Source organism: Candoia aspera, chromosome 7, assembly GCF_035149785.1.
Source record: "Candoia aspera isolate rCanAsp1 chromosome 7, rCanAsp1.hap2, whole genome shotgun sequence".
Taxonomy (NCBI): Eukaryota; Metazoa; Chordata; class Lepidosauria; order Squamata; family Boidae; genus Candoia; species Candoia aspera.
The window spans coordinates 79,969,376-79,996,318 of NC_086159.1; the positions used below are offsets into that span (position 1 = coordinate 79,969,376).

Below are 26,943 nucleotides of genomic sequence, written 5' to 3' on the forward strand. Positions count from 1 at the left end.
GAAGTCCTAAATTCTGTGGGACTGCTGAAAGTTAGCAAGGTTGCAGGTTATTTCCTGCTTTGGATTTCTTTTGCTCCCTTGGTCCCTTATTGTGTTGCACTTAAAGTTGCAGGCTCCACAAGGGGAGAGGGCGATGCCTGGTTCCGCGGCGGACAATGTCCCGTGGAGCAGAGAGCGACCAGGAATTTCGGCTCTCACCGCCCAGCCTACCTCTCAGGGCTGTTGTTGTGGGGGCCAGTGGAAAGTCGGCTATGGATGCCCGTCAGATCCGGGAGGACAGGCGGGGAAACAGCCTTCCTTCCGCCAGAGGTCGGCGGAGGGCTCGTTTTCGGCGTGCCTTTGCTGCCCTCTCGCGCCCGCTCGGTCCCCTCGCAGCTCAACCGCGGCCGCCCCCGTTCTCCTAGGAGAGAAAGAGCTGGAGCAGGGAAACCGGAAGTGTTGGCACGGGCTGCTGCTTACCCTTCCTTTCCCTAAAGACTCGCGCCGGCGCTGTGCTGAGGGACCGGTCCTCTTCCGACCTTTTTCTTTTCGGGCCAATCAGGAACGACCTGCCCTTCCGCCTCGGAATGATTGGACGCCCCGGAGAAGGGGGCGGCCTTCAGGGCGGTGCCGCGCATGCGCGGGAGGCTGAGCGGCGCGCTTGCGTGGGGGAGGCCATGGGGACGGTTCACGCGCGGGTAAGGGCTCGCCCGGCCGACCTTGGGCGGGTGGGCGCCCCGCGCGGAGGGCCTCTGAGCATGTGCAGAGTGCCTCCGCGCCTGGCCTTCTCCCAGAAACGGGCGGAGGGGCTCCTGACCCCCGCGGTGCCCTCCGAGCGGGCTGGCCCCGGGGGTCCCAGCGGAAGGGGGGCTGCGCTCCATCGCTGTGGGTGGGGAGGGCGGGCAGCGCCCTCAGCGCCAGAATCAGCCCCGCAGGAGGAGGGAGAGCCAGGGCGGCCGCTGAGCCAGGCGGCCCTTCTCGGCCCTTTCCTCTTCTATCTACAGCGGGAAAGTGGAAAAAGAAGCCAGGCGGGGCGGCGGAGCCGTTGACGGCCTTTCCGACCGGCCTTCTGCGCGCCTTTGTCTTGCGCAACCCAAAGGGCGCGCATCCTCCCCCGTTTCCTCCGCAACAGCCACCCTGTGAGGTGGGCCGGGCCCAGAGGGAGCCTCAGAGTTTCCTGGTTTCCAGCCCAGCCCCTTCACCGCTGCACCAAACCGGGTCCCATTTTTAGCAAATGCCCAATTATCCCCCCACGCGTTAATTAGATGACAGAAAGATGCTAACTGGGGATAGAAGGAAGGGTTTGCAGGTAGTCCTCACTTAACGATCACAATTGGGACCTGAATTTTGGTTGCTCAGTGAAGCGATCATTAAGCAAATCTGATGGGATTTTGCAGCGGTTGTTGTCATGAATGCTTATGGTGAGCAGGAGGAGGCCACTATCCAGGGAGGAAAACGCACGCATAGTTTAGAGACTTTGAGCTGTCCTTCAAAGAAACTCAGAGCAGACCTGCCTTGACTTTGGGGTTTATCTGTCTGGGTCTCCCACGCTCCTTCAGTTTGGTAGGATTTTCTGTCTACTATAGCGATAATAAAGCACTAGAGACTTCTTCCTCATCTCAGCGTGGTTTTTGCTTAGTCAGGACAGTTGTTAAGTGAATCACCATGGGTGTTAATCAAACTGTGTAGTCGTTAAGCAAATCCCCATTGATTTTGCTTGCCAGAAGCCAGCCGAGAAGGTTGAAAATGGCGATCACGTGACCACCGGACGCTGCGATGGTCATAAATGTGAACCAGTTGCTAAGTGCCCAAATTGTGATCATGTGACTGCAGGGATGCTGCAGGGGTTGTAAGTGTGAGAACTGGTTATAAGTCGGTGTTTTCAGCACTGTTGTAAGTCTAAACCATCACTAAACGAATGGTTGTTAAGTGAGGACTACCTGTATCCTTGGCCCTGCTAAGAGGAGCGTTGGCATCCAAAGTCAGACAGTCGTGACTAAGTCCCTGTGGGTTCTGGTTGGTCCAATAATAAACGCTTCTCTAATCTGCAGATACTCTGCATCCATGCAATTCCTCCAAAAAGTATAGGCTGGATCTAGCTTAGGCGTACTTGGAGCAAGCCCATCAGGTGCCGTGCGGTCTGTCATGGGTGACGTGAAAGGGGCGGGGCTTCAATCACACAGTCCCCTCGACCACCTCCCTGGCAGGGCTGGGTTAAGGCCAAGGGATGCCCCAAGTGCAGCCCAGCAACGGTGCCCCTCTGCCCTTCCACTGCTGAACTGCCAAGACATTAAGACTCAGTAAGTGCTGAAAATTAAAGTCGAGGGTGGCAGAGAAGGCGTTAAAGGCACGACGGCTAGGGGAGGAAACTCTCCTTGGGGCCTTAGCACCGGTTTACTGTGCTTCATGGCGAATCCAGGACTGCTCTGGATTAACGCCCCAACTGCTATTATCCGCAGTGTTACTGCTTTTTCCAGTAGTGATGTAGGATAGAAAGCGATGCATGAGCACAACTTTACTGCTTGCGGTTATGTCTGTTCACTGTAAGGAATGGTGATGTTACATGGTTAACACGTATGCTTGTTTTGGAAAAAAGAAACAGGTCAGCAATCCAGTAATTTATTTGATTGATACAAGCTGGTAAATCTGTATTTTCAGAGCCTGGAGCCTCTTCCGGTGAGTGGTCCTGACTTTGGTGCTATAGGTGAAGAAGCAGAGCTTGTAGAGGTTGAACCAGAAACTAAACAAGAAATTCTTGAAAATAAAGATGTAAGTATTAGGGCTATCTGACTTCCCCTAGATCCGTATTTCTCAGCCGTGGCAACTTGAAGATGTGTGGACTTCAACTCCTAGAATTCCCCAGCCAGCATGAATTCTGGGAGTTGAAGTCCACACATCTTCAAGTTGCCAAGGTTGGGAAACACTGTGCTAGATTATGCACTGTATGCAATAAAAAATGACTGCTGTTGCAAATAAATGCATCTTAAAAACAACCGTGTCTGATGGACTGACATAAACTTGTCCTTTTATGTGAAACCTTGCATAAATTCAACCAGGCTAACATGTAGTTAAGTAATTTTTTTTTTAAATTAAAATCTTAAAGGTAAGGATACAATTACCTCTTTTGGGGAAGATGCAGGAAAAGCTAAGTTGATGCATTTGTTGAGTTTATGTATGGGAGGCATTTTGGTTGATAAAACTGATCAAAATAAAATTCTGCTTTAAAAGGACTGAAGAACTTGGAGCAGTTAGAAATACTGGTCTTCTCACTAAAATTGTTTAGTCTAGATAAAAGTTGTTCCCACATTTTAGGTGGAGGAGGGTCTGCTTAATACTGAACGTCTCTGTTCACAAATCTGTGGCAAAACCTTCATTCTGATGGAATCATTATGTAGTAATGCAATAATTTCTAACATCACCAATTATTTAATATTTGTTATTTTGCTTTTCAGGTCGTGGTTCAGCATATACACTTTGATGGGCTTGGAAGGACTAAAGATGATATTATCATGTATGAAATTGGTGAAGTTTTCAAAGCTAAAAACCTGATAGATGTGAGTACTGAAATTCCTTACCCGCTCTCCTAAAATCTCAACGACTACAATATATTGGCATCTTTAATTCCATGGAAATTTAGGAATATGGTTGCTCATCTTGTGTGCCAAAATAGTCTTGCCAAGCTTTTTTAAAAGTAGATATTTTGGAAGCAGGTGTTCAGCTGTATAAATTAGGATTGTGGAAAGATACTGAATTTCTTTCTGATGGACATGGCCTTATGAATTTCAGGGGTTACTTGTAACATGTTGTGGTGTGCAGAGCATTTCAGTTTGAATTATCTCAAACTCAGGCCTCTGATTTAAGTATGAAATGAGCTGCTTCAGGCATTTTAGAAGTGTTTCAAGCTTTTGCATATTTTTGTTAAATTATAGGAAACTTTCTACAGTTAGTGGCAGTTTGTACAGCTTTTCTATATTGCCATGATCTTTTCCTATCCCTTCAAGGGCGCTAGAAATTCTACATCTTATCTTGAAATCAGGATCAGTAAATTGCCCAATTGAATGTTTGTCTATCTGTCTATCTCTAGCTAGCTGGCTATGCACAAATCTGAAAAAAGGAAGTTGATTTTCCAAATAGTAGAGTATCTCTGGGCAGTTTATTATTTTTTTTAATGGAAAGATAAGCACATAGTATGTAATCCAAATAAGTTAAAATCTAATTTTGTAAAAGTTCTTGTACAGTAGTTTGGAAATCCTATTTCTTTTATGAAAATGCAGAGCTCACCAAGTGAGTTTTCTTAATTGGCCCCATTTGACACACCAGGGTTGGAAATGCTCAAGATTGTTTGGTTACGTTTCACGATCCAAAGATGAACTTTTTATGTTTTCAAGGTGATGCGGAAATCACACGAGGCTCGTGAAAAGCTGCTCCGCCTAGGAATTTTTAGACAAGTGGATGTTCTCATTGATACATGTCAAGGTAATGATCTGTTTTTCTTCATATCTTTGCACTGATGTAAAGCATGGGCTTTGCGGCCTTGTTCACTGCTCTTTTTTCAGTCTGCTTTAGAGCAAATCTTCCCAAAATCACATAGTGCAGAATAACTGAATAGAAAGCCAGTAGCAGCTGTTTCACTCCAGAGACTTTAGGCATCAGAGTCCCAGCAGTGAGATCAACTGCACTTATATTCTCCCATAGAAATGCATGGTTTCTCTTGGGTTAAGCTTTAGTTGTTGGCATAAATTAATTACAGCATTTCTTCCCCATAACTTGGTATCTTTGGTTTTGCAAAATAAACTTCATACTCTGTGGTGGGTATCTCGGAAGCACGATTTTCATCATTGTGTTTTACTCAGTTTTTAGCTGAAAGAGCCAAAGTGGATTTTAAGCCGAGGGCGATGGATGAGTACCAAAGAGACCTGAGCTTGGCACCTGCATTTAGAAATTTCTTTTAAAAAGGAAGGTTGTTTTCCTTTTATATCGATAAACGTGGCCGTTCAAGAGTACTAGGGTTTGTGATCAGATTATTTCAGGAGACACTAGGTTGTTTGCTTTTTCAACATACGCTTGAATTGCAAAAAAAGGAACAGTGCTTCTTACAATAATGGTAGTTCTGTCCTGATTATAGTGCTGTATTTTCCCTCTTTTATCTGTTTGTAGCTAAATCTTTTAAATTGCTGGTTTTGGACGAATCTACAAATAAAAGTCAAATGAAATAACAATAGAGTGCAGTAAGGCCCAGCTACTTCCAAGTCAAGGGATGAGTTCCCGCCTAGCCTTTCCCCACTGTAGCGATGTAGGCTCGGGAGCTTTGGCACCATCTCCCTGCTGAGGAGCGAAGCGATGGCAGGATTCATCCTGCACTTGCTGGGGCGAATGGGCAGAAGGAGGGTGATAGGAGAGCATGGAAGGAAGGGCCAGTCTCCTGGGTTGCCTTTCCTCCTAGCCTGGAGTTTGCCTGTCCCTCGGGTGCCTGTTTTGCCCAGCTCAATAGTCTTGCTAACTGCCATTGTGTATTTACATATTTCTTACCTGTAGTGGTGTCTGATTTGTCTGAATCAGTTTTAAATTGTTATATTTAAAAACTTCCATTAAAAAGATCCTTGAAAGCTCCATAGTATTTTTTGAGGAAGCAAAACCCAGCAACAGATGGAAACTTTTAACTAGGGATCAGTGTTTTGATCGACGAGGTCAGTGCTCGAGTCTTGTGGGTATCATGCTTGGAATCAGACGGCCCGTACCAAGCGTGGGAAGTCGGGTGCCCCCTGGGGGTTGATGCCCTCAGTCCACAGCTTCCCCATCTGAAATATAGAAGAGAAGAGGGTGACTTCAGCCTGGGTCTCATTGGTGCCAGTCCAGCCCGGTAGTCACTACCCCAAGCATGCAAGCCAAGCCTGTGGCATCACTGGGACCAGCAAATCATGACTAGCTTGCCCAGTTTTGACCTTAAAAATTCTTTGTACCTAAATCTGAATCTATCCCACTGTTCAAATTGTGCATATTTTTTTAGCAAGGTTGTCAACACTGTTGTCTTTACTAATAGATGCACATATGTGTGGGTTTAGGCGATGATGCTCTTCCAAATGGGTTAGATGTAACCTTTGAAGTAACAGAACTGAGAAGATTAACTGGAAGTTACAACACCATGGTTGGCAATAACGAAGGAAGCATGGTAAGTCTGGCTCAATTGGTTGCTGCTGTTTGTCCGCTGTGAAATAAGATGCTGTGCCATTTAAATACAAATGTGATTTGACTTCATTTTGAGGAAATAGGCCTTCCTATTGTACACTATCCATTTTTCCTGCTTATTCTGTAATTACTTAGAAATGAGATTAGTTTACTTTATCTAAAAGAATAGAAGTAGGAAGGAAGGAAGTTAGTTTTCTTGCTGGTAACAATAAAATGCTGAAACCAATCAAAGTGAATATTTGTAGTTCAGGGTTGAACTGTGGAATCCCTGGTGCTCTCTGAGCCTTGTTGTTTTCTTGCAGACGTTTCAGTGCAAAGAGGGGGTGGGCCTTGCTCTCAGTTTATATACCGTGGCTTGCCCTGCTTGTGCTGGTGGGGGTGTTGTTCTCTCCTTGGGAGTTCTTTGATTACTTGGTCTTTTTCACTCAAAAGAGACAATAGAAAAGCCAAAAGACAGTACACCCCCTTGCCAGCAATCAACACCCAGATATGCAAAGATTAACACCAGATGAACCATCAAACAGCACAATGCACCCTAATCAGGGAACTATTAACTCAGGCAGTCAACCAAGCAGCAAACAACAGCCCAATCAAAGAACTCCCAAGGAGATCAATCAAAGAACTCCCAAGGAGAGAACAACGCCCCCACCAGCACAAGCAGGGCAAGCCACGGTATATAAACTGAGAACAAGGCCCACTCCCTCTTTGCACTGAAGAGGTTGCCTAGTCTGGCAATGAAACGTCTGCAAGAAGAAAACAAGGCTCAGAGAGCACCCAGGACTCCACAAAATGCTGAAAGTCTGATGTTAAGAATTGAAGAGTTGGATTTTCAGAATCGCAGCGAATGAAAGTCTAAAAAAATGATAAATCAGTTAATGGAGGGAATGTGCATGAATGTGCCACAAACTGGTTGAACGTCTATCCCATTTTACAGGTCCTTGGACTCAAACTGCCTAATATCTTTGGGCGTGCTGAGAAGGTGACATTCCAGTTCTCCTACGGCACCAAGGAAACTTCGTATGGCCTCTCGTTCTTCAAACCGCAGCCTGGTCACTTTGAAAGAAAGTAAGACTTTTAAGATGGGTGAAGGATGCACTGCTCTGTGCATACATTTTAGTGTTGCTTGGACTAACGTTCCCATTAGATCAAGAGGCTTATTTCCAAGTCAACACACATGGGCTGTCCTTCCAAGTTTTTGTAAGTTGGGAGAGACCTTTCTTCAGGGTAATTCACTGATCGCTTTTTTCCAGATGGTACCAATTCTCGGCCCACTTTTTTTCTTTCATTTTAATAAAAGGCCAGTGGATTTCAACTTTCCTGATGCTCTTTGCTAGTGGGCAGGTTGCAGCATCATGCCTTGTATTTTAATTATTTATATTAAAGGAAACGGGGACATTGGTGGCCCTTGTGAGATACTAAACTATTCTGCAAACAACGCTCTCCTGGGAGAAGAAGAAACCAGAGATAAACTTAAGTGTCCTTAAATAGATGTTAATGTTTCAGCAGAAGTCTTGAGCAAGATTTTAACTCTTTTTATTTATACCCAAAGATATCTTAGGAAAAAAAGTCATGTTGTTTCTGAACCAATAAACCTGCTTTTGCCATTGTTTTCAAGGGAGTTTTGGCATGGAAATAATGGGCAAGAATTGAAGTACTGTAGGTCTTTATAAAAAATAGTTATCTGCCATTTTTTTCCTGAAGGGCAAATTCCCTGACAGTTGTAGGCCCCGGGTGAATGGTGGGCTGGGGAGGCAGCTATTCCTGACGTTTGCCATCTGTCTCGCATTCCCCTGCCACTTACTTCTTTGCGCGCTGGCAGCAGGCATTGAGGAGACAGCTCGGTGGCTGCTCATCTTCTAGCATGGGCAGGGGTGGAAGATGGCAGTGCCCGGGGGTTATTCCTGTGCACACACGCCTGTCCGTCTGACTCATATACCTGCCTTAAATTCAGATTCAGAACTCTTCCTTTAATACCTAGTTTTGGCCAAAGGGAGTTTTTCTTCCAACAGAAATGCGAAATGCTTTCTAAGTATATTTTCCATGTCCGCCTTGTGGGACTAATTCCCTACATCCTGAACTCAAGATTATACTGTAACTTGTTGTGAAGCAAGCTGTGCTCCTGGGTTTGTTTTCTGACGTTGGTGAACTTTTAAAGGAGCAAATGGTTGTGGGATTGTATAGCTGCTCTTTCTTCTTACCCGCTCAGACCAGTATCGTGCCGTTATGTCCAGAAATACTGGCAAGATAACTTGAGGCTGCGTTCTGCATTATAAGAATGATGATTCTTTTCTTACTTCCTTACCAGCGGTCTGGATCTTACATAATCCCTAGCTTTGATTTGAGCAATCAACGGACTATAGACGTGGAAGAATCTGTTTGTGGGTAAAGGCTGTTGTGATCATGGATACTGTTCCCAGTGCCCTCCGGATATTTCGGATTTCCTCTGTCATAATCTGACCCCAAGCTCAGTTCTGTTACTTAGGCCCTGTCTTTATAAACTTCCTGCCTCTTCCAGGATGGAAAAACATTTATTTTCCTAGTACCAAGCTTACTTTTTATTACACTGGGACAGTCTACAAATAGTTGTACCCACAAACTAAATGAATACAAATATCTGAGCTATTAACATTTTATGAGATACTTACGATTATTAAGCATTAAATTGTTGGCTCCTGTTTTTAAACTATAAGCTTTTTGCTTTTAACCCTAACATTAAATTACAAAAACTGGGAACTATCAGTGCAACCGTAAATTTTGTTCTGTAGGGTCAGGTCCTTCATAGAGACAAATGGAGCTGAGCTGTCCTGCTCTGTCCTGCTTGCCAAGCGTAGGAGGCGGTTTCAGCTGCTGTTGTAGCTTGCATCACATCAATGTGTTGGATTTTTATTGCAGGGTGGTTTTTTTTTGTTTTTTTGTTATTCCATTACACTCTGTGTCTTGTTTGTTTCTAGCTTTTCTCTCAATCTGTACAAAGTAACTGGACAATTTCCTTGGAGTTCCCTTCGTGAAACTGACAGAGGAATATCAACCGAAGTCAATGTAGGTAAAATAGCGCCACTTGTCGACTGGCTGGTGGAGAACAATGAGTCCTGGGATGGCCCAGTGCTTCGGACTGGATATCAGAAAAGTGGTGTAGAGTTAGCGAAAGAAATGCCTGTCTGCAGCTCCTTAAAGCAGCTGCTTCTTTTCCTGAGATTCTGACCCTGGGAAAAGATGCAGACTTTTTAAAGAGTGGAGGGTGGTCACTGCGTTTGTGTTCCCATGGGCGCTGAAGCACCAATTTGGTGCTGCCCACCCCGATGTCTGTGCTTCTCTGGTGACTGTCCTGCCTGCTGCGTGTCCCACCTCAAGTTCTCTTCGTTGAGCTTTTAGCAGATTGCAAAGAATCTTGCAGAGAGCTGCACATTGTGCACCTTGTGTTAGATGTGACAGACACAATTTCCTGCTCCTGTGTCATTTCATTTTTTGCTGCTGTGTTGCAGCAAATTGGGATGGGGTTAGGCAATGATGGCTGATCTTCTCCTTGATCATTTATCGTACCTGCACAGCTTCCTGGCTTGTATCTCAACATCTCCCCCTCATTTCAGGGGGAGCTCTCAGAGTTCACTGGTATCTGCTCTTCATAAATGAAGTCATCCCATGGCCATATCGGCAGTTCTGGTGGTAGGAGGCTGGCCTTTAATCTCACAGTATCTAGTGGTCCATCACAGTGGCTGTCAGTAAATCCACTGGTTGAGATCACATTATGGCTTAATCATTGATGTACTGTGTGATCTTGTCTATTGTGGTTTATAACCCACATCTTTTGTGTGCCCAACTCCACAGAAAATAGGTGTTCCCCAAAGTACTTTACCAGTACCCCATACGTTGAATTCATTGCAGCCCCCCTTCCCAGTTCAAGAGGAGCGTTCCTCTCCTTTGTGCAGTGGGCTTCGTGGTGAAATGCTGAACTCCAAAAAAGGGTCTCCTGGCCCCTTGCCCAAAGCAGGGCCCTCCACCAGATTCACCACTGGCAGCCTTCAAGGACCACGGCAACTGATAATTGGCCATTGCTTGCCCTCCTCAGTCTTTGGACAGTTAGCGCCCAAGATCCAATATTTTATTTGTCAAAATTTGATATATTTGGGCTATAATTAATTTGGAGTTGGAAATTGGGATTTTTAAAAATTCTCATAAAGTGAGTGAGTGAGAAAATGGAGATAGGGAGAATAAGGGAAGAATAGCTACAGTATTTTAGCAGACACAGATTTACAGTCAAATGAACTCCCATGCCTCTTGTCAGGGTAATGGGGGATGAAGCCACACTGAGTTGAAGTTGCAACTCTAGTTCCTTTTATCGTTTCTACCATATACAGAATCTTGCCAGACTAAAGGTTCCTTAACTGAGCTAAGGGGAAGAACACTCTGGGAATCTAGGGCGGAGCTAGTCTAACTTTCTTCCTTGCCCCCCCCCCACGCTCCAAGCTATGAAAGCTGTGAGAACGTTTATCAGCCTGGAATGCGCGCTCTTCTCCCCCAGCTCCAAGCTCCATCCCATCTCTCTTGGAGCGGTTGGAAATAATATTGCTATTGTGCTTTGAAGAGAGTGAAATCATCCTGTACAGAAAACCGATGGGGTGCAAATGGCCAAACCTTCTGCACTTTTGCAGAGATGAGTATGTGACATCAAGTTGGTGTTGGCTCTTGATGATCACATATATAGGTTTTTTCCCTGGGTTTTGCAGTCAGATACTCTAAAACCCCATTAGGTGTGCAAGCTTATCATGTGATCCTGGAGAAATCAAAACCATTAGGCTATTCAATGGAGTCCCTGGTGCTCTCTGAGCCTTGTTGTTTTCTTGCAGATGTTTCAGTGCAAAGAGGGAGTGGGCCTTGCTCTCAGTTTATATACCGTGGCTTGCCCTGCTTGTGTTGGTGGGGGTGTTGTTCTCTCCTTGGGAGTTCTTTGATTGGGCTGTTGTTTGCTGCTTGGTTGACTGCCTGAGTTAATAGTTCCCTGATTAGGGTGCATTGTTCTGTTTGATGGTTCATCTGGTGTTAATCCTAGTGTTGATTTTTGCATATCTGGGTGTGGATTGGTGGCGAGGGAGTGTCCTGGTCTTTTGGCTTTTCTATTGTCTCTTCTGAACAGTATGTAAATGTGGTTTACCTCTATGTGTCTGTTGATGGCTGCTTTGCCTGAGTGCAAAGGAATTCTCTGGCATTTTTGGATTTGGCTTGGTTTAGGATACTCACCAGGGACGCAGTGGCGCTGCGGGTTGAACCGCTGAGCTGCCGATCGGAAGGTCGGCGGTTCGAAACCGCGCGGCGGGGTGAGCTCCCGTTGCTCGTCCCAGCTCCTGCCCACCTAGCAGTTTGAAAACATGCAAATGTGAGTAGATCAATAGGTACCGCTTCGGCGGGCAGGTAACAGCGTTCCGTGTCGTCATGCTGGCCACATGACCCGGAAGTGTCTATGACAACGCCGGCTCCAAGGCTTAGAAACGGAGATGAGCATCGCCCCCTAGAGTCGGACACGACTGGACTTTACGTCAAGGGAAACCTTTACCTTTACCTTTAGGATACTCACCATTTCCCAGTTGAAACTGTGGTTGAGCCTGTCCATGTGCTGTGAGATTAAGGAGTTCTCATTGTGTCTTCTGACTGCTAGTTGGCAATGGAACGTCTGCAAGAAAACAACCAGGCTCAGAGAGCACCAAGGACTCCACAGTTCAACCCTGAGCTACAAATATTTGCTTTGATGGATGCTATACAACACTGTACCTTCCACAGGGATCTTCGTAGGAGTTAGATTTTGCCCCTCCTAAACCAATATCTGGCAGAACTGATGAGATTACTGATAGGCTGCTCCGTTCAGATATGAGACACTCCATCACCTGCATGGTAGCCAAATACTCTGCACTGCACTGACAATATAGATTATGCAAACATGACCCAGAAGCGTTTTACTGCTGCATATATTTTCATGATTTTGCTGATTGTTGATCATAAATGCATTCACCTTGTGTATGCGGATCCATGCTTCAGTCTATAAATTCAATCTGCTTCACATTTGCTCCATAAGCAAATAAATGGAAGATGCAGAAAATATGTAATATTTTTCCTCATTCAAAGTTTGGAATTATTTCTTTCAAAGTTTCCTATATGGAAGACCAACCACACACTAAAATGGGAAGGTGTCTGGAGAGAACTGGGCTGTCTTGCAAGAACCGCCTCATTTTCTGTTCGAGAAGAAAGTGGACACTCGCTCAAGTCTTCTGTCGCTGTAAGATTTTTTAAAATTTGAACATGAATCTTAAAGTAATATAGGTTGCTGAATGGTGTCTGTTTAATATAGTAAATGAAGTGAACTGCATAGTGCTGAAATAACATTAATAGGATGGTTGGTTGCTCATTCTTGTCATAATAAAAATTCTAATCTACTGGGTTCTGCAGAATTATGGAGAAGTTCAATTTAAAATTGCCAGAGTAGTCCAATTTCTTCTTTTTGAAGCTCTCCTAAGCAGTGAAATAAATAATAGATTCCAAGTAAAGTTTCCTCAACCTGCAATGTTAGTATTTAATTCCTATCTTATAAAACTTTGTATTTTGTTTTTGTTTATAGCATGCCATGGTAATTGATTCTCGAAACTCTTCAATCTTGCCTAAACGAGGAGCTTTGCTGAAGATAAATCAGGTATTAATACCTCACTAACTGTAAGTTTCATTGTAACGTGGAGAAAAGTAAAGTTCTGCATCTAGACAGGAAAAATGGAAAATCCAAGTATAGAATGGGAGGTCTGATCTAGCAGTTGTTGTTTTTTTAAATTGTGCCTTCAAGTTACTGTTGACTCCTGGCAACTGCCTGGACTAGTCCCTGCAGTTTTCTTGGCAAGGTTTTTTAGAAGTGGTTTGCCATTGCCTCCTCCTTGGGGCTGAGAGAAAGTGACTGGCCCAAGGTCACCCAGCTGGCTTCATGCCTCAGGTGGGGCTAGAACTCACCGTCTCCCGGTTTCTAGCCCAGTGCCTTAACTATTACACTGGATCTGGAGGTAGTCTGTGAAAAATGGAACTGTTAACCACAAATTAAGTGTGAGCCAACAGTGTGATGCAACTGCTAAAAAGGCCAAAGCTATCTTGTGCATTAAGAGAAGCACTCGGTGCAGATCATGGGAAGTAGTTTTGTTATGTGTCCTGCTTGTCCTGTGTCCAATTCTGGGCACCACAGTCTAAAAAGGAGATTGAGAGCCTGGAATTTAGAGAAGGGCCTGGAAACCAAACCTTCTAGGAATAGTTAAAGGATCTGGGTATGTTTAGCCTTCAAAAGAGAAGCCTGAAGGGGGATGCAATAAGTCTTCAGTCAACTTGAAGGGCTGTCACAGAGAAGAAGGCAGGACAGGGCCACAACCCATAGGTTAAAGCTCCAACGAAGGAGGTTCAGGCTAGACATCAGAAGGAACTTCCTGACAGCTGTGGGAATAGGCTGCACATGATGTGGTGAGTTCTCCTTCACTGGCGGTCTTCAGAGAGAGGCTGGATGGTTGTTGGTCAGAGGTACTGCGCTGAGAGCGGGTTGGACTAGGTGACCTCTAAAGTACTGTCAGCTCTGTGGTTCTGTCATACTGTGCCTACTTTCTGCAGCACAAAGTATGGCAGTCGGAATGCCTCCCCCCAAATAAACCATACAGTTTGGCACCGCACACAGTGGAGCAGTGCTTGAAATAACTTTGTTTTCATCTATAGCAGCACCAAATTTATTAGTTTAAAATTAATAGATTCTTCGATACCCACTTTATTGTCCTTGAATTCCACTTCCCAAAACGTCCCTTTGTTTTTCAGGAGCTTGCTGGATATACTGGTGGTGACGTGAGTTTTCTGAAGGAGGATTTTGAACTTCAGTTAAATAAGTGCCTCATATGGGATTCAGTAAGCCTTCTACTTCAATCTTTTCAGTCATTGTTTCTGGCAGTAAATGACTTCCACATCATAATTCTTCTAGAACAGCCTTTCTCAACCTTTTGGCCCAGGAGGAACCCTTGAAATAGTTTCCAGGCCTCGGGGAAGGAGCCCCTGCGCATTCAGGCTCAAAGATAGGCCAGAAGCTACAACATCATTATATCCGTTTCGTGGGTAGGCCTGTATCGATGCACTGACAGTGTTCTTAAACTGAAAATAAAGAATGAAACTTACCTCTTTAATGTGAAGTTGCCCAAATTTGAAATAATTTTTTAAATAAATCGTGATCTCTCAGGGAACCCCTGGTGACCTTTTGCAGAACCCTGGTTGAGAAACCCTGTTCTAGAATGTCGGCACATAGAGAATCTGGAATTTTGATTTTGTCAAAGTACTGAACTGCATGGGGTATAGTATTGAATCAATGGGTCAGTGTGAAATCAGTCCATTGCATTCTCTGACAAGCTCCTGCGCAGGGAGGAACTGCAGAGACGCTATTACTTTGGGTGTGTCACGAGTCAGTGTGAGATGGTGGAGATCTCAGTCATGTGCGTCTTGGACAGCCAGAGAACAAACTCTTCCGAAACCCAAAGCGGTTTCACAAGTGTTTGGTAATATTGTAGTGGAGGTTTGGAGGTGACTATAAAAAGGTTACATGGGGTAAGGCTTAGTTATTTCCATGAGATCAAGAAATGGTTTGAAACCAATTATAAGTTGCTGTGTATAGGATGGCCCAGAAGATAAGATATGCTTACGTTTTGACTGACTTTCAAAAGTGGCTTCCGGGGACCTTCAGCTTTTCTTCCTGCCTCTGTTTCCCTTGGAGGATCTGGCAGAGCATTCGGGGAGGGTCTGGGTAGATGCAGATGTTTCATCTTTCCCATTGTTTGGAACACACTGAAAATGCTTTTCTGCAGTGAAAACGCCTGTTAAAACGAAAGAGCCAAAAAAGCCAGTTTTTCAAACATTTTTGAATACTTACCAAATGTGTTATTTTTACATATTCTGAATGGTAATAAATAAATAAATTAAGAGTTTTCTGTTTCTCTGAAGGTTTGCTCAGCTTCTCTCTGGGGTGGGATGTTGCTTCCAATAGGAGACAAACCATCCAGTATTGCAGACAGGTATGTGGGGCCGTTTGACATGCTTTGGGCTGGATTTTTCCTCCCTTTGTAAATTCCCTTGTTATATTTCATACATCAGAAAAAATACGTTCATTGTTGAGGTCCACAGAACTTATTCCTCCGTGTAGCGCAACGTAGGAGTTTGCCACCGGGCAGAGTCACTTAAACCAGTGTTTCTCAGCCTCAGCAACTTTCAGATGTGTGGACTTCAACTCCCAGAATTCAATTCAAAAGTTGCTGAGACTTAAACCATGGAAGATGCCAAGTTCAGATCCAGAATAGCAAGCAGAGCTGCTGATTGGGGAAAAGGGCCTTTCCTGGGCAGTAGAAGCAGCCCATGTCCTTATTGGAGGAGAGCCACACTCTCTTTTTCCCCTCTGCCCTGGCTGCAGATGCCCAGCGTCATGCCTCAGCCCCAGGGAAAGGAGCACCTCTGTCTTGCTTTCAGGAGGCCTCCCTCTCTCACTTTCTCTCCCTGGGCTTCAAACCTAGCTGCTGTGGCTTCACCCTTGACTAGGATGTGCCAGTCCCAAAGCAACGGTGGCTGGGGCAAGAAGCTGCCTTAGGTGGGAAGCTTTAGAGCTGCCCTGATCAGATGCTGCAGCTTTTCACCATGGCAGCTGCTGATCCCGGCCAGAAACGGCTTCATTTGGGAGCACCCCTTTGCCCAGTAAAGCACGTGTTGTTGCCACCGTCTCCCTCCCAGTCGTGCCCTCATCTACCCTGCTCATTTTTTGCCAACGTGCTGCAGAGGCTGTGAATCCATCCGGTTGCAGTGCACCGTTGCTGTGAAAAGGGGCCGAGCAGGTGTGTTCCTCTCCCGCATAAGCTAGTCCGATTCTTCAGGGGAGTAAAAATGGCACATAGATGGTGTCCGGGGAAAGGGAAGAGACGCTGCAGAAAGAAACAGGAGTTTGGTGGAAAGGTTTTGGTGAGGAATATTTGTAAAAGGGGAGTTGGGAAAATTCAGCCCACACGCCTTAGAATAGAAGACTTCTTCAGAAAAGTGCCTTGTCAGTTGGGTAAATTAAGACTTTTATCCCCTGAATATTGTTTGAAAGGGTATTTTGGCCTGGGAAGAAGTAAAAGGGGAGTTTGGAGACGTTTTAAAAATGCAATTGCTATTGGGGCCTAAACTAAGGCATGTAAGAGGTTGGAGAAGGAAGAGGAGGAAAAAAGCTTGGGCAGGAGAAACGTCCTTGGCCTGTTGGTGTCCGGGTGCTCTGCGCCCACACATTGTACTTTGCACAAAGCATTATTCTTCGTTAAGGAAGCTTCGCTAGACTAATAGTTCCGCAGTCTCTAATTCCCAGCTGCACCACTGCTGCACTCTCTTTTCTTGTGGTCTCCCTCAGTCTCCTTTCTTGGTAAATAACTTTGGATCCGAGAAATCTTGGCTGAGCAAAAATTTTTAGAGGAAAAGGCGGCAGGGAAGGAAGCTGCGAGTCGATTCTGCTCCTTCCTCTTAATGCTGTTTTGTGGGAAGCTGGCATTGTCCAAGGCAGTTTCTCAGTGCTTCCAGCCAATAATGGTTTTGCTGAGGCCCCCTTTGGAAGCCAGGTTTGGACTTGGTTCTGCCGTTTGGTTTCTGTGGCATCCGGGTGGAGACCTACATTCTCATGTTCATCCTCCCTGTTTCCAGATAGATGGGTGTGCACGCACATGTATCTACACTGCCTATTGGCCCAGTTGCTAGCAAAATCTATCAGCAGCGGTTAAGGGTGGAAAATATATGGGTGCCTTTAGATACTAGCTTTTGAGAAAGGTTGGGGCCTCCTTTCCAAGACTACTACTGTCCAAAAGCCAAGAGTTTAGCAGCCAGGAAGTAAAGAAACAAGAGTTCCCAAAATGTTCTTGAAAGTTTGTGACCCCTTTGTTGTCATGTTCCTCTGTGCCCAAGCATGATGGTCAGCCTGCAAAAGTGCTTCTACCTGCCCTTTGCCCCACCTCTGGCTATAATTCTGCAATCCTGACACAGCAGGACGGAGAGCCGATCTCGGCTGACCCTGGAAATGGACTCAGGGCTGTGCTTGCTTAGGCCTTACACAGGAGGCCGTGGAAAATCCCAGGGGTGCAGACTAGCCTGGGAAGTAACAAAACAAACAGAACATCTCGGGAGAAGATGGGGCAAACCCTTGTATTGGGGTTTCTCAACCTTCGCAACTTTAAGACATGTGGACTTCAGCTCCCAGAACTGAAGTACATTTATAAATCTTAAATTCTCTTTAAGATTATAACACAATATAAATTTCAGTCCTTTCAACCACACATTTTCCCATTGCTCCATCTGTATACTATGTTTAGCCCACTTTATCATACATTCTTTTACTTGTTCTTCTTCTGTTTCAAATTTCAATAAAAGTTTATATATTTTACCAATTACATGTTCATCATGTACACAGAATTCTGTTTCAAACTCAGTCTTACAGTGTTCAAGATCATAAACTCTTTTATCTTCTTTAAATCTTTCTAATAACTGTAAACAAGAAAACCATTGGCGACTGTATCCCTCTGCCACCAGTTCTTCTCTTGATTTTATTTTGAATTCCCCTTGACAAAATTCTAGTACCTCACGATAAGCAGACACCATTTGTGTTTGCCTTTTATTTCTGGTCCATAAAGTGCTTCTTCACAGAGGTGTTTTTGGGCACAACCTGGATTTGTATCAATTCCCTATTCTCAATATGGCACGTCTGACATAATTATTTTTAAAATCCACATTAACCTTGACTTTATCGTACCACAGATACCTGTGCCATCCAAGTCTCAGGTCATGTCCTTCTGACTCGTCTGTTTGTGGATGTTCTGATCCTCCTCCATCATGTTGGGCTAAAGTTCAAATCTGATGCAGCCCTGCTGCAGGTTCCACTTGTACATATCTGAACTTACACGCTGCATGGGTCCAATACCTTATTATTTATTTTTCCTGGTTCTATGAATGTATTTCCCCCCGTTTCTTTGTAAATTGCCTTCAATCTGCAGAATCGGGTTACATAAAATTGTGTAATGAATTAAAAATGGTTTATCAAGAGCATACCATGGTTCAGCAGTGGGTCACACCTAGCCATCTTCATGGAGTAGGATCCACTCTACATAAGAATATGACGCTTCTGTTACATTATGGACAACAGTCAACAGTTTAAAAATGGCTTGTCTTAACAAAATAAGTAGGTGGACTTGTTCCAGGAATCCAGTTAGTCAGAAATAATCTGTTTATAAAACTTGTTGCCATTTGTAAAATAATACTGAGGTGTAAGAAGTAGCGATGAAGTGCATTTGCTTTGTTTTAGCAGAGAAATGTTTCTGAATTAACTCTGAAATTCTGAAAAATGTTCTGTGCATGCCCTAGATGATTTTATATTTAGTGATTGGACTTTGATCCACCTTTCTGAGTACTGACTGCACTTCTGTATTATTACTATTACTATTATTATTACTATTACTATACTAATTCCCCAGCCCCCCCAAAAATGTTTCAGTTGTTAATCAGAAAGATTCCCTCTCTATAAGGTAGTCCAGTGCCCGGGTTGACTGCAGTTCTTTGTACTACTTTGGCTGCAAATGTACAGTGGGAAAAATATTAATCAAAATCACTGAGACTGATATCCAAGTAGACATAAAGTGGATTACGCTATAAAATGTTCAAATTACAATTATTTGCTTGGCAGTTTGTAATACAGACAAGTGTGCTGATATTTCCTGTTCTTGAACTCCCCCCCCCTTTTCCTTTAGATTTTATCTTGGTGGACCCACAAGTGTACGCGGATTCAGTATGTACAGCATCGGACCTCAGAGCGAAGGTACGTGTTTCTTTAAGCCAGTGTTTCTCAGCGCTGGCAACTTTAAGATGCGTGGACTTCAACTTGCTGGCTGGGGAATTCTGGGAGTTGAAGTCCACACATCTTAAAGTTGCCAACGCTGAGAAACACTGCTTTAAGCAGCTGCTTTGCAGTTTTGTTAGAGATCAAGCAGCTCTTGCTGAAAGGTTGCTTAATGTTTGACCAATTTTACTTCTAAGCTATAAACCTCCATCCTGGGCTTGTTGGAGGTCACGATCTGGAGCCTGCCAGGGTTCAGGTGGGGAGAAACAAGTTCCCACTCAAACAAGATGGAGCCGCTGTTGTTTCAGAGGCTGACTGATTTCAGGACTGTGCCCTCTTAGGCCCCGGATGCGGTGGTCCTCCCCAGGAGCAGGCTCACAATCAGGGTTCCTCCTGGGTTCTCGGATCCTGCCTCAAGAGCAGGCGGAGACCGTGACTAGGATGGCTCTTGCCCAGCTTCAGTTGGAGAGTCAGTTGTTGCGAAGTTACCTGGAATGGGATGCCCTGAAGATGGCCACTCGCAGCCTGGCTGTTTCTGGGTTAGAGTTGAAATTTGCTTTACATGGGGCTGCCCTTGAAGATTACCCAGAAATCTCATCTGGTCCAGAAGACAGCAGCAAAAGGGGTTGTCACAACTCTGCCATGTTACGCCGATGGTATGAGAGCTGCGCCAGTCCCCGGTCAGCTTCTGAGTGCCGTTCAGAGGCTTGTCAGCTGCCTCTGAGTCCCTGTCTGACCCAGGGCTTGGCTATCTCAGAGACTGCCTTTCCCCAATAATGTCTGCTTGCCCTGCCCGAGCAGCTGGGGACGCCTGCAAGGAGATGTGGACGGGGCCCAGGGCGGGCGTTCTCTGTAGCAGCTCCCCCACTTTGGAAGAGCTTGCCCCCTAAAGCAAGGATGACCCCACTCCCAGGCGCCTTCCGGAAGCAGGTAGAAATCTGCCTCTTCCGTGACGCCTCTGGGATTAACTATAACCAGCAGTTTTTTAGCTCATTAATATTAGTGTCTACATTGGGTGATTAGATTTTAGATTTTACTGTTTTAATGAATTATAGCATTGTTTTGTGTCTTATTGGTAAGTTCCGCCTAGAATTCTGCTCTATTTAATGACTGCCCTTAATGGCTGCTTTAAACTGCCCCATTTTCATAAAATAAGGAATGCTGCTCCTTTTTTTACAGCTTCCTGCCTAGCAGTTTAGTATTCTCCATTGGCTGTAATTTCAGAACAGTCATATAGCTGCTGTTTGCTAAGCATTTATCAGACACTGTCATGAGTAAGGATGGCGAGCAGGGGGCTCCCTTCCAGACTGTTAAGCGCATGTGTAGCACTGAGGAATTGGTGAGCCGCATTTCTTGGTTTTCTGCAGACATTTCTAAAAATCTCTCCTTAATTCCTTGTTCCTCCCTCTTTCGATGGGAGTAGGAGTTTGTTAGGATTGATGTCCTGACTCCCAGGAAACACTGAGACAAGGAACTGTTCTCTAATGTTTATTGCTAGTACATAACAGTAATCCTAACAAACCGAACAAGCGTGGGAAAAACCCAGCCATATAAACCCCGCAGGTTAAGGCGGTCCCAATCTGTGCCTCTTGGAATGGCTCACCAATTCCTCAGTGCTACGCATGCGCTTAACAGTCTGGAAGGGAGCCCCCTGCTCGCCATCCTTACTCATGACAGACACTGCCTGAAACAGTGCACTGCATTTTCTCGTGGGACAAATACCTGCCGAGTAATGGTGAAATTTTATTTCAAATGAGGAAGTTCTTTTTTGGATCCTTGCTTTGAAAAACTGTCTGTCCGATTTGTAATAGGGCAAATATTTTATGCTGTTTCAGGCGATTACCTTGGAGGAGGAGCTTACTGGGCTGGGGGCCTGCATCTCTACACGCCTCTTCCTTTTCGGCCGGGACAAGGTGGTTTTGGAGATCTCTTTCGAACACACTTTTTTCTCAATGCTGGCAATCTCTGCAACCTTAATTATGGTAAGGACTGGACTACTGCAATGCACTCTACGTGGGGCTGCCCTTGAAGAGTGTTCAGAAGCTTCCGCTGGTGCAGACTGCAGCAGTGTGGGTAGTTACAGTACATGCGCTTCCTGCGTGGTGCGTGGGACTCCTCTGTTCTGCAAGCTGCATCGGTTGTGCCGATGTCTGTGGCTTGTCTTCCCTCTCCTTTCTGCTTCTCAGGGGAAGGACCAAAGGCTCACCTTCGGAAGCTGGCTGAGAGCATCCGGTGGTCTTACGGGGCCGGGATAGTACTGAGGCTCGGAAACATCGCTCGACTGGAACTGAACTACTGTATCCCCATGGGAGTGCAGAGCGGGGACAGGTAGGCCAGCCTTTCTGTGTTCAGGGTCTGCAGCTCAGAGCATCCCTGAAACACTCTGATCCAACCATATTTCAGGCCTGAGGCAATCCCACTCCAGGTAGAAAACTCCCGGACGTAGACACTTCTGGAATGGTCACCACAGCTGTTTTCAACTTGAAAGGATGCGTTCGTAATTCAGTTAGAATTTCAATTTGTATACCCCAACCACAGAGCTAAAAGGAACTAGGGCTTTGGGTTTTTGTTTTTTTTAATGGCTGTTCTGTTTTATTTGACCAAAAATCAGAATTGGGCCTTCCTTGTGAGAGCAGAAGTGTGGTACCAGCAGAGAGAAATGCTTTTTAATTTCCTGCAGAAAGTGTAACTTTGATCCTGTCATTATCTATTTAGATTATGACGTACACAGGCTTATATATGAGATGTAGAGAATTAGAGCTTTTTGGGTGATTATAAAGAGCACTCCGTCATTCTAAAAGTAAACAAATGTGCCATTCAGGATCGCGACCTGGTGTATTTTGTGCTTTCTGGGCAGCTTCCAAACAGTCTTCAGGGGCTGTCGCACACAAAATACATTGCCTAACTCCTTCATGAGACAATATACAAAGGGGCTCATTTGATACATGAGATTGATAAAATGGAGTTGTTGACACATTTGTCTCCTGTCCACAGGAAGCATCTTTTAGATTTTAGACTTAAAACATTTGTTTTTATTATTGCTAGATGCTGGCTGGAAAGGTGAGTGAAAATTAGTAGCTCTGGGAGATAGAATGACGAAATAAGCCCATTGTACACCCAGTGGTATTAAAACAGGGCCTGAAGATCAAACCCTTTAGCAAATGTATTATTTTCCCTGGAGCTTTGAGCTGCCTTAGACAGAAAAAAAATATATTTTTGTTGTTAATGCTTGTTCATTTGTTCAGTCGCTTCCGACTCTTCGTGACTTCATGGACCAGCCCACGCCAGAGCTTCCTGTCGGTCGTCAACACCCCCAGCTCCCCCAGGGACGAGTCCGTCACCTCTAGAATACCATCCATCCACCTTGCCCTTGGTTGGCCCCTCTTCCTTTTGCCCTCCACTCTCCCCAGCATCAGCAACTTCTCCAGGGTGTCCTGTCTTCTCATTATGTGGCCAAAGTATTTCAGTTTTGCCTTTAATATCGTTCCCTCAAGTGAGCAGTCTGGAGTTATTTCCTGGAGTATGGACTGGTTTGATCTTCTTGCAGTCCAAGGCACTCTCAGAATTTTCCTCCAACACCACAGTTCAAAAGCATCTATCTTCCTTCTCTCAGCCTTCCTTATGGTCCAGCTCTTGCAGCCATATGTTACTATGGGGAACACCATTGCTTTAACTATGCGGACCTTTGTTGTCAGTGTGATGTCTCTGCTCTTAACTATTTTATCGAGATTTGTCATTGCTCTTCTCCCAAAGATTAAGCGTCTTCTGATTTCCTGACTGCAGTCAGCATCTGCAGTAATCTTTGCACCTAGAAATACAAAGTCTTTCACTGCCTCTACGTTTTCTCCCTCTATTTCCCAGTTATCAATCAAGCTGGTTGCCAAAATCTTGGTTTTTTTGAGGTTTAGCTGCAAGCCAGTGTTTGCACTTTCTTCTTTCACCTTCATCATAAGGCTCCTCAGTTCCTCTTCGCTTTCAGCCATCAAAGTAGTATCATCTGCATATCTGAGATTGTTAATGTTTCTTCCAGCGATTTTAACTCCAGCCTTGGATTCCTCAAGGCCAGCTTGTCGCATGATGTGTTCTGCATACAAGTTGAATAGGTAGGGTGAGAGTATACAGCCCTGCCGTACACCTTGCCCAATCTTAAACCAGTCCGTTGTTCCGTGGTCTGTTCTTACTGTTGCTACTTGGTTGTTATACAAATTCTTCAGGAGGCAGACAAGATGACTTGGTATCCCCATACCGCTAAGAACTTGCCACAATTTGTTATGGTCCACGCAGGCAAAGCCTTTAGAATAGTCAATAAAACAGAAATGGATGTTTTTCTGAAACTCCCTGGCTTTTTCCATTATCCAGTGGATATTGGCAATTTGGTCCCTAGTTCCTCTGCCTTTTCTAAACCCAGCTTGTACATCTGGCAATTCTCGCTCCATGAATTGCTGAAGTCTACCTTGCAGGATCTTGAGCATTACCTTACTGGCATGTGAAATGAGTGCCACTGTTCGATAGTTTGAACATTCTTTCGTGTTTCCCTTTTTTGGTATGGGGATATAAGTTGATTTTTTCCAATCTGATGGCCATTCTTGTGTTTTCCAAATTTGCTGGCATATAGCATGTATTACCTTGACAGCATCATCTCGCAAGATTTTGAACAGTTCAGCTGGGATGCCGTCGTCTCCTGCTTCCTTGTTATTAGCATTGTCTTCTTCCACTTCCGCGCATTGCTTATTTAAAAATAATTCCTTGTCTCTTCTGGCTAATCTCTGGAATTTTGCATTTAATTGGGCATATCTCCCCCTATCACTGTTGCCTTTTGCTTTCCTTCTTTCTTGGGCTACTTCTAGTGTCTCAGCAGACAGCCATTTTGCCTTCTTGGTTTTCTCTTTCTTTGGGATGTATTTTGTTGCCGCCTCTTGAACAATGTTGCGGACTTCTGTCCAGAGTTCTTCCGGGACCCTATCTACTAAGTCCAGTCCCTTGAATCTGTTCTTCACCTCCACTGCATATTCCTTAGGAATATTAGTGAGCTCATATTCCTTAGGAATATTAGTGAGCTGATCTGTGGGTCTTCCCTAATCTCTTTAGTCTGATCCTAAATTGTGCAAGAAGAAGTTTGTTATCTGAACTACAGTCAGCTCCAGGTCTTGTTTTTACCGACTGTATAGATGTCCGCCACCTTTGGCTGCAAAGGATGTAGTCAATCTGATTTTGGTGTTGTCCATCTGGGGAAGTCCATGTATAAAGCCATCTCTTAGGTTGTTGGAAGAGAGTGTTTCTTATGCAGAGTGAGTTGTCTTGGCAAAATTCTATCAGCCTATGTCCTGCTTCGTTTTGTTCTCCCAGGCCATGCTTACCTGTAATTCCAGGTGTCATCTGACTGCCCACCTTAGCATTCCAGTCTCCCATGATGAAAATAACATCTCTTTTAGGCGTGTTGTCCAGTAGGTGCTGCGGATCCTCATAGAACTGCTCTACTTCAGCTTCTTCAGCATCTGTGGTTGGGGCGTAGATTTGGATCACTGTGATGTTAGATGGCTTGCCCTGAATTCAAATTGAGATCATTCTATTTTTTTTTGGATTGTATCCAAGCACTGCTTTAACCACTTTACTATTAATTATGAAGGCTACTCCATTTCTTCTGTGGTCCTCTTGTCCACAGTAGTAGATCTGGTGGTCATTTGATGTGAAGTGGCCCATTCCAGTCCATTTCAGTTCACTGACGCCCAAAATGTCTATCTTTAATCTTGACATCTCACCAATAACCACATCCAATTTGCCCTGGCTCATAGATCTTACGTTCCAGGTTCCAATGGTGTGCTGATCCTTAGAACATCGGATTTGCCGTTCACCACCAGCACCGTCGGCCGCTAGCCGTCCTTTCGGCTTTGAGCTAGCTGCGTCATCACATCTGGGGCTAGTTGAACTCATCCTCTGTTCCTCCCCAGTAGCATTTTGACCATCTTCCGACCTGGGGGTCTCATCTTCCGATGGTATACCGACATATCTCTGGTTGTACTGATCCATTTAGTTTTCACGGCAAGGATACTGGGGTGGGTTGCCATGACCTTCCCCAGGGATCGCATTTAGTCTGACCTCTCTGTCATGACCTTCCCATCTTGGGTGGCCCTTCACGGTTTAGCTCATGGCGTCACTGAGGTGCTCAAGCTCCAGCACCACGGCAAGGTAACGATCCTTTGCTGAAGTGTTAATGCTACACCAATGGAAATTAGAAATTTGCTGCTCTACTAATTATCTTGGTCTAAGCTGAAGACCGTCTTCAACTCTGTTTTGTGTTGAGGCCAGCAGGCAGAATAGAGGCTGAAGCTGCTGATGCGAATTAGGTGGAGATGAGACATCGAACGAGATGTTGCCAGTATCTTTTGTGGCCCCTGCTCTGAATGCTCAAGCTTAGCGATGAAAGGTTACAAGAAATCTTTGTGGGTTTATTTAGAAGGAATTAGTTTGGTTCATGGGGCTGCCTCTTGGGTCAGTACAGAAAGAGAAACAGGCTTTTATCTTCCAGTAATTATTTGAAATAAAGGAGTGAAACAAAATGTTCTGAATCTGTGGGGGAAAAGGGGACATTGTATTTATACTTTTTTCCTTTGTCTTTCCAGAATATGTGACGGAGTTCAGTTCGGAGCTGGAATAAGATTCCTGTAATACCAGTGTCCTTTGCAGTGTTGGCCCAAAAGGAGCTGTTGAGTTCAAGAATGATGTGGTGATATCCCAGATATATTTTTATTGAAGTATAATTATGTACGAAGGATTAACTTCAATAAAAAACCCAGAGAAGAACGTTTTATGTGGTGTTTTATCTTTGATACGGTCAAAGATAATGTGACCTTTTTTATGGCATTCGGACCAAGGCTTGAGTTTGCCAGCCCTGATCCCATCTCCCCAGAGTCTGACACTGAAATCTCAGCTTTCAGAGGAAGGCGCAAAGACTGTCTGGCAAGTCGTCACTCAACGGAGCGAAATGATTTCCTCTCTGAAAACAACGAAGGCAGAGAGACCAACCAGCTGCTGCTCCTTCTTGCTGGCTTCGCTAAGGGGAGCAGCTTAAATACTTCAGGTGCTGGGCTGGTCCTTCCTTTTTGAATAAATGCATGTCAGGAGGAAGGGGAGGAACACACTGCACATAGCATTCAAATAGCATTCTTTGAGGTCAGTTTTTTTTAAAAGGTAACCCCAAATCAGGAGTCAGGTAGCATCTTTTCCAACTAACAAAATTTATTATTAAAAGGCCTGAGAACAAAAAAATGTCTATCCCCATGCAAAGTTTGCATGTTTCCTAAAAATACTTATTGTTGTCAGCCCTGTGAGGTAGCCCAGATCAGGAATGTGACGCCATAGGATGTCTAGAACTGAGATTGGCTCAAGTAGCTGAATCTTGCAAGTCTGCCTGTGTCTTCCCTTCCCTCCCCAGGGAATGCCGGGGGGGGGGGTGCAGTCTGAGTGATACTTTCCTGCCCCCCTGGGCTTAGTGCGTGCTTCTTCTGCACCTGCGGTTGTCCTCACAGCTTCTGGCCAGCTTCTCCCAGGACATCTTCAAGGCTCCCTCTGGATTTCCCACTCTTTGCCAAAAAGGGTCCCGGAGCAGAGTTGCCAAAGGAGATGGACGGTAGTTTAGTTCCAGCAAGACAGTTCGTATCTTCTCTGTGTTGAAGGAAACATCGAACGTTAAGTGGATTTCCAAAAATACGGCCCTTTTTTAAAATCTTTATTTCCATAAACAGGTGTGGTGTGTGAATTGGGTCTTTGGGTTACATCAAGAAAAACATGGTTTGGTTACTTCCAGACTGGACATACATTAGGCAGGTCAGCTCTCAACAACTTTAGAAATCGCAGCTGATAATGAAATGGAGCTTTTGGACCATCAGAGTGCGCTCTCCCAC

At 44.8% G+C, this 26,943-nt stretch overlaps 1 protein-coding gene across 5 annotated transcripts; it reads left to right on the plus strand.

Annotated features, from left to right (window-relative positions):
* The first annotated feature begins 593 nt into the window (after positions 1 to 593).
* SAMM50 (SAMM50 sorting and assembly machinery component) lies at positions 594 to 25,843 on the plus strand. Of its 5 annotated transcripts, XM_063308272.1 has the most exons (15): positions 594 to 677; positions 2,638 to 2,748; positions 3,432 to 3,533; positions 4,368 to 4,455; positions 6,042 to 6,148; positions 7,100 to 7,230; positions 9,117 to 9,204; positions 12,302 to 12,430; positions 12,770 to 12,841; positions 13,984 to 14,070; positions 15,151 to 15,221; positions 18,954 to 19,021; positions 20,878 to 21,024; positions 21,229 to 21,370; positions 25,663 to 25,843. In XM_063308272.1, exons 1-15 carry the CDS (start codon positions 657 to 659, stop codon positions 25,706 to 25,708), a joined length of 1,410 nt encoding a protein of 469 aa, XP_063164342.1. In that variant the 5' UTR covers positions 594 to 656; the 3' UTR covers positions 25,709 to 25,843. The 5 variants fall into 5 exon arrangements, with proteins under 5 accessions (XP_063164342.1, XP_063164343.1, XP_063164345.1 ...); XM_063308273.1 differs by lacking the exon at positions 21,229 to 21,370; XM_063308275.1 differs by lacking the exons at positions 15,151 to 15,221; positions 21,229 to 21,370.
* The last annotated feature ends 1,100 nt before the right edge of the window (positions 25,844 to 26,943 follow it).